The following is a 7,850-nucleotide window of genomic DNA, read 5'->3' on the forward strand; positions in this document are numbered from 1 at the left end:
CCACATTCTGCATTCTGATTGGCCAGAAAGTGCTAACTGTATTCTGATTGGTCAGAAGGCTGTCGGATGCTGTAACATCGGTGTCACAAGAGCAGCATAAAAAACACATTTTCAGGTTGCTATGGTTACAGTAAACATGTATAATTTATAGGACGTGTATAAATTTAAATATGCGCTGCTAGCTATTATTTAAATAAATATTAAAAGAGATACAGGCCACGCCCACAAGAGTCACTCTCCAGTGTAAATCAGGGTGATGGGCTGTTAACCCACTACCAGCTAGAAGATTCTAGATACCTTCAGATCATGTCATTCAAAGGCAAAGAGATCTAAAAGAGAAGGAAAAGAGATCTTTTGTTTAGAGTGAAGAGTTTGTCAAACGTGTCGTTTAAATAAACGCCCCATCAGTGTCAGGTACGAGGGTTCAGGGATAAATCTGTACCGTTATGATGTCATAGCGTGAGGAAAAGGTTTCGCTCCGTGCCGTGTTTTATTTTTTCAATCAATAAAAGAGCTAAAGAAGAAAACACCAGATAAGAGCGTGAGAAGAACAAGGGACTTGAGAAAAATGTTTGAGGGTTTCTTAAGTACCGTAGATATTTAGTGTGAACATAATAATAATAATAATAATAATAATAATAATAATAATACAAATCTATGAATCATCAATGGGGATTTTACTGTGGGGTTGAAGACACACACACACACACACACCCGCACACACACCCGCACACACACCCGCACACCCTCAGTTTATCTGGAAAATTATACGCAGCAGCTGTGTATAAAAAAACCTTAGAGAACTTTTTTTTAATTTGCCTCCATAGTGCAGGGAAAAGAATCATCAACAATTCTTCACCAAAAAAATAACAAAATGATGAAAAAAAACAAAAAAAAACAAAACACAATTTCTTTTGTCCTAAAACACAACGGCATTGAATGTTTTTTCTTTTTAAACTGTACAAAACAAAATCTTTTACAAAAATGTTGCAATATTTCACATTTCTTTTGACACGTTTAGACGGACACGTGTGCTACAATCCGTTCCTTAGATCAGATCTGATTTGTATATAAATTCGCTCTTGGGAAAGAGTCTGATCGATTTATTTCCTTTCGAAGGCTTAGGACGAGTTCTAGAGAAAACGGCGAGACGTGAGTTTGTGACGTGAGGCTCAGTTCGTGTCTATGTGACAGGGGTTGGTCCCCTGCGTCTCCGCCTCCTGGTATATCCGGAGGAAGTCCGTGTATCTGGGTGCGCAGTTGAGCCAGGCCTGGCTAAAGCGTGCGGTGCCGGTGAAAAGGAACTCGCCCTCGGCTGGTTTCACCCCGCACACGTGGGGCATCAGGAGCTTCCCCATCCACACCTTCACACGTCCACCCGTCTGTGTGAACACTTCGCTCTTCTGCCTGTACACGCGGGATAGAGACACGCCCACCGACGTCTCGTCCTCCTCCTGCTCCTCCACGTCTGTGATGCTGCCACGCCCCACTATACACACACATTAACAAAAAATATTAATCCAGTTTACATCATTTTCTAAACAAACAGCGAGGATGCTGATTCATTTCTGCATCTGATTGGTCCAAAACTGGTTGAATTATTTCTTTATTCTGATTGGTCAGAAGGTTGGTTAAAAAATTCTGCATTTTAATTAGTCAAGAAGGTTTTTGCATTCTGATTGGTCAGTAAATGGTCAGCTTTGGTTTTAGAAAAATAAAACACTTTTCTAGGTAAAAAAGCAGGTGTTTTATTCCTTATAATCCTCATCCATACAGAGGAACTACTCAGAAAGTGTTGTGATGTGGACACCTAGAAGCATTTTTACATAAACCAAAAAAAGAAAAAAAAAAAGAAGTACAATAAAAAAAATCCAGAAAGAGCTGCTTACCGAAGTCACTCGTGCAGACAGACAGGAGAAGCTCAGAGTCTGAGCAGGGCTGACACGGGGCTACAGAGAGAAAGAGAAAGAGAGAGAAAGATCAGAGAGAGAGAGAGAGAGAGAGAGAGAAAGATCAGAGAGAGAGAGAGAGAGAGAGAGAGAGAGAGAGAGAGAGAGAGAGAGAGAGAGAGAGATTAGAATTAAACACAAATACCATGCAGTTACATTTCTAGTATCAAGTTGATCTTTCAGTGCTCACATCTTTATGTTGCCACACACACACACACACACACACACACACACACACACACACACACACACACACACACATACACATACACACACACACAAATAAGACTTAACATATCTCCAGTAAATGAAAGAGGGAAAAAGTTGATGCTGTTATATAAACATTGATCAGTGGTAACATTAAAACTGCCGACATGTGCAAGAGATCATCTGGATTATGTGTCTACAGTAGAACCTGTCACAAGGTGGGACTTATTATTAAGTTGATATGATGAAAGCAGGAATAAATGGGAAGGCATAAGGAGCGAGGGGTCTTTGGAAATGTAGCAGATGCCTGAACTGGTCAGGACAGACTTATTTATGGCAAGAATCGTTCAGGAACCATGTTGAGGAAAATAACTGTGTTGTCTTAGCCTCCAAAATTCTCAGATCTCAGTCTGATGAATCGTCTATGAGATGTGCTGGACAAACAAGTCTGATCCATGGAGAGTCCAATTTACAACCTACACGACTTAAACAATCTGAAGCATTAAACATCTTGGTGTTGGATACCACGGGAATACCTTCAGAGATCTTATTTACATTTACGGCATTTGACAGACGGCCCTTATATAGAGCTTATCTCATCATCCACTTGAGCAGCTATGGGGTTAAGGGCTGTGCTTAGTGTGGCTGGGATTTAAACTCACGACCGTCTGATCCAAAGTCCAACGCTCCAACCACTAAGCAACCCTTCTTCCATCCAGGCCTTGAGCTGATTAGGTGGCACAAGAGGGACCTACACTATATTAGGCAGGTGGGTTTGGCGTTGTGACCGATCACCGATCGGTCCATTCTGAATTTTAAACGTCTTCGCGTTGAAGCACAGACGTTTGGATTTCTCGAGAGTAACATTTCCAACAATCTGAATTGAGAAAAACAGATTTAGGCCACGTCTACACTAATCCGGATAAATTTGCTATGAAAAAACGCTCCATCTACAGTTGCTCATCTACACCGAAATGCCTTTAAATGCTTACGTCCCTGTACTGCGCATCAGCAGAACGCAACACGCTTCGACTTGCGTGACTCATGCGCGAAACTTCGTTTCAGGAACGTAAGGTATTGAAGGTACACAGTGGCTGAACAAGAAGTTCCCAGTCATGAGTCATGGTCATTAGTCAGCACCCCAAGCGGTCACTGCTGGGCCCTTGAACAAGGCCCTTATCCCTCATACTGCTCAGTAGTATGAACAAGATCATTCCAAATACTGTAAATGTATCGAAATGAAAAAATCAGCAAGTGTGATGTGGCGAGTGCTAGTTTGTGTCATACTCAAGAAAAACCTCCAAAAAACCCCACAACAACAACCGCCACCACTGTTACACCATTCTGTGGCTTCACATCCCAGTTCCTCGGGCTAATACGCATAAGCGTCTCTTTCAGCTGCCGTGTGGTGTAACAGCGTACCGCCGTTCAGATAGTTCACATTATTGTTGCTAATTTGCCACATAACATCTGCCTGAGGCCGATCTGGTGTCAATTAGGGCTGTACGCTGTGGACGGGACACAGATCCAGTGCAATTTAGAGGCTATTTTATCTTAACAATTGACCTGCAGATTGAGAAAATGGGAAGGTGAAGAGGAGAAGAAGCACATGGACCCTTCAGGCTCTGAAGCCACAAGTTGCTCATCCCCAAGCCTGAAAACTTTTTTGCCTGGAGTTTATTTACTTTCCTGCTCTGTGAAACATCGCGGTGAAGACCAAAAATGCTGCCTAATTTGTATTTTTTTCCACTTTTCACGGCACGTGACACGGAAAACGCCGTTTTCAAATGTATCCACTTTGGAGAGCCTGTTTTCGAAAAGCTCAGTTTGTGGCCGTGTTCACGCAAAAACATTCTTGTTGGAAAATTTTGCATTTTTTTCTCTTAGTTCTGACCTTCCGTCCACACCGAAATTACGTTTTTAGTCAATGAAAGCGAAGTACAGGGACGTGAGCGTTTTCAGTGTGAATGAGCAACTTTTATGAAACGTTTTAAAACAAACGTATTCGTGTGGACATGGTCTTATGTGGATCTTATGTTATTTTATAGAAGAGGTAACATGCGCTTGATGTCAAGACATAACATGAGGGAGTCCTCTAGTCAAAAAAATTTCTTTTTTTATTTAATTAAACCCTTTAATTGAACTTTACTTCAGACTGAGAAATGACCATCTGGGATATACAAAGAGAACACATTTCTTGTGCTGTATCTTTGGTTGCTCAAGAGCAACCTTTTTAGGAAGTACCAGACCTCGGCCTGAAAATCGCACCTCCCTGGATCCAAACCCAGGCTTGAGGACCTGATGGGATGCTTTTTTCAGAGGCCAGGATGCGAGTTTAAACCCTGCTTTCTCAGCAAAAGTACTACGAGTCTGTGGCTAACCGTGGAGCTTTTCCATTCCTGGCCGAACACACATTGTGTTGTTGCAGGTGGGAGAAGGTTAGGTGAGGCGAAGGCATTACAAACACCACCGTGTGGAGGAGGGGAGGAACTGGGGCACGGTTAATGGGTTTACGATGGCAGGAGTGCAGAAACCCAGGCTCGTAAATCAGACACAGGGAAATGAAAGAGAAAAATCTTTGCTCTTCGTTGCTGCTCACTAAGCAAAAAAATATCTTCCTATCTTTATACATGGGTTATTTCAGTCTGACCTCGAAGCAAACAGCAAGCCAAAGGTCAGATGTTGTTGCAACCTGCGGCAGTGGTGGAGTCAGGGTCAGAGGTCGTGCAGGCATGTGGGTTATGTGTTAAAGCAACTCAACCTAAGCAGCTTTGAACTTCTCGATCTAGAATGCTGGCCGCCATTGCGTCTTGAAAAGGAACCACAGGAATGGACGAGGATTTGAGTCAGCTCTGCGGGCTAAACCACTTCACAGAGCGGCAAAGGGGGAAGACGGGAGCACCGCAACATCTGCACGCCACCACATTCCTCGCTAATGGACTGGAGCTTTTTGTTGTTTCGCGAGCTCCGCTCCTCTACGCTCTGCTCTTTGTTCGAGACCACTTCACAGGAGAGCGAGAACAAAGGAAGACGTAGATTAAATATTCTCCGCACATCTGGAGTGGGTCCTGAGCCCCGTGCACACAGCAGGTTAGGGGCTGGAGAGGTGAGGAAAAAAAACAGTCCAAGTGCAGAAAGGAAAACAGGTCACTTTACAGCGCAAAGAATGGATCTAGAGTCGGATTTCATTTCAAGCATAGGGACCCGAGCAGAGCAAACTTTTATTTTAAGGAATTCTACAGCTTAACTAGATGAAATGAAAGAAAAGGAGAGTGAACATCTGGGCCAAAACTTACTAACAGATTGCAAGATCGCAGGTCTACAGGAGCCACTACATTTATACGTCAGGTTTGATTCCTAAAGTTCCATATGTGACAATTAGCCTGATGTTTACCACGTGGCTCTTGCAACCTGACTCCTCTTAAAACCATTCCGCAGTGACACGCTGACCTTGTTACACCGCACACAAACTCTCCAAACTGCTGCCAATCCCACCGCTCATCAGTTCCAGGTTGACATCCTGACCTCCACCCTGACCTTCTCCCTGTCCTCCTTCCCCACATCCTGCACCCTGTCCTACTCCTCCTCCCAGTCTACCTCAGACTCCTCCCTGTCCATTTCAGACTCCTCCCTCTCCTCCTCCTGAACGTCCTGCCCCCTGTCCTCCTCCCTGTCCTCCAATCCCCCGTCCTCCACCCCAAAAGCATGGCGAGAACAAAGCACGCTTTAACATCCAACACATATTTGCTTTGATTGGAGCAAGAAAAATAAAGCAGCCACACATCCTCTCGGCGTGAAGCCCGGCAGGTACGCAGCATGAAAACAGAACAAGGCAACGCTTGTAAAAATACGGCAAGTTCTTCTGCACGTATCGGCGTCTCTGCTGCGGAACCCCCACCCCCTTTCCAACCTGCGCCAAGTCGTTAGAAAAACAAACCCCACGCCAGTCCAGGTCTGTCCGCGAACACGGATACCCATTACTGATAGTCCGAGGGTCCATTTACCAGAAATCATACTTTTCTTTTCACTCTGGGAAAAACAAACACACAAATCACCTTCATAATCGCAGAATCAGAAGCAGAAACAGCAGCAGCAGTGACATTTCAAGAGAATTACTCGTTTCGAAAAGATCCTCTAACGATTCTTCAGACCTTATGAAAATCTAGAAATTCTACAATGCTCTAAGGTCTCCCCCTGAAAGTCTCGTCTTGATACAATGGAAATAAATTGAGAATGATCAAGTCTTTTTACGTCATGTCATGGCTGGTTTTTTTATGGTATATGCTTTCATGGTGGTTCTGCACACTCATGGCAGTTGTCGTAGGGCACAAGCAGGTCCCATGTAGCTCTATGCAGGTCCTATGTAGCTCTATGCAGGTCCTATGTAGCTCTACATAGATCTTATTTAGCTCTATGTAGTTCTTATATACCTCTATGCAGGTCTTATGTAGCTCTGTGCAATTTTTATGTAGCACTATGCAGGTCCTATGTAGCTCTGTGCAGGTCCTATGTAGCTCTAGGTAGATATTATGTAGCTCTATGTAGTTCTTATGTACCTCTATGCAGGTCTTATGTAGCTCTGTGCAATTTTTATGTAGCACTATGCAGGTCCCATGTAGCTCTATGCAGGTCCTATGTAGCTCTACATAGATCTTATTTAGCTCTATGTAGTTCTTATATACCTCTATGCAGGTCTTATGTAGCTCTGTGCAATTTTTATGTAGCACTATGCAGGTCCTATGTAGCTCTGTGCAGGTCCTATGTAGCTCTATGTAGATATTATGTAGCTCTATGTAGTTCTTATGTACCTCTACGCAGGTCTTATGTAGCTCTGTGCAATTCTTATGTAGCTCTATGCAGGTCCTATGTAAATCTACGTAGATCTTATGTCCTAAAAGTGTACAAACTGTGTGGCTTTGTGAAGCCCAGATGGATAAAAAAACTGGACTTAGTCTTTACCTAACAGTGACTGAGGATCGGCCCCAGGTCTGTGGTTGACCAGTTCGTACTGGAAGGCCGTGATCCTGCGGCTGATGTCTCTCTGATGCACGGACTCGATGAACAGCGCCCCCTCATGGATGCCGAAGCAATGCACTTTGCCTTCGGCCTGCTGGGCCTCACGGAGCAGCAGGCGGAGTTTACCCATTCGCTCCAGGTAGATGTGCGTTCCGCTCGACTCGCGGGACGGCTTGATGCACACTGAGAGGTGGGAGGCGGCCGGAGACGCCATGTTAGGTCGCAGGTTGACGATGATGGCGCCGGTCGGGTACAGCCACTCGAGTGATCCCTGAGAGCAGCGCAGGTACACCTGCTCCACATCACGGGCGTGTCCTTCATGTGTCAAACCGCTGCAACCGGGGGAGGGGGAGGACACAAGACATGGATCAGCTTAAAATACTACAATATTATTAATACAATAATAATAATTTGTTAGCAAATACACTGAATTCTGGTGCAGATCCGATATTGCATCTGCATGTAGATGCTTGGACAGTTTTTTGCACGTATCTAATACATTGTGCATCAGTGTAAATGCAGCTATCAAGTGTTGGGACGTCTTCCATGATTCTTTAAGCAATATATGGGCAAAAGTATTTGGACACAACCGACTTGGGGCGTCTTTGGATGCTTTAGCATTCAAATCTTTCCACGCTCGAACTAGGAGACCCAAACTTGTTTCTGCTCCATGAAGAT

General features: G+C 44.2%; 1 protein-coding gene across 1 annotated transcript in view; it reads right to left on the reverse strand.

The window, feature by feature from the left end:
- Positions 1 to 786: 786 nt before the first annotated feature.
- metrnla (meteorin like, glial cell differentiation regulator a) overlaps positions 787 to 7,850 on the reverse strand; it is a 10,798-nt gene continuing 3,734 nt past the window's right edge. The window contains exons 2-4 of the mRNA XM_083524609.1: positions 7,116 to 7,504; positions 1,890 to 1,949; positions 787 to 1,489 (exon numbers count right to left, since the gene is read on the reverse strand). Coding sequence (XP_083380735.1) covers positions 1,173 to 1,489; positions 1,890 to 1,949; positions 7,116 to 7,504 — 766 coding nt within the window. The 3' untranslated portion in view covers positions 787 to 1,172. The remainder of the gene's footprint in view (positions 1,490 to 1,889; positions 1,950 to 7,115; positions 7,505 to 7,850) is intronic.

The sequence above is a fragment of the Silurus aristotelis genome (assembly GCF_946808225.1).
Source record: "Silurus aristotelis genome assembly, chromosome: 21".
Lineage (NCBI taxonomy): Eukaryota > Metazoa > Chordata > Actinopteri > Siluriformes > Siluridae > Silurus > Silurus aristotelis.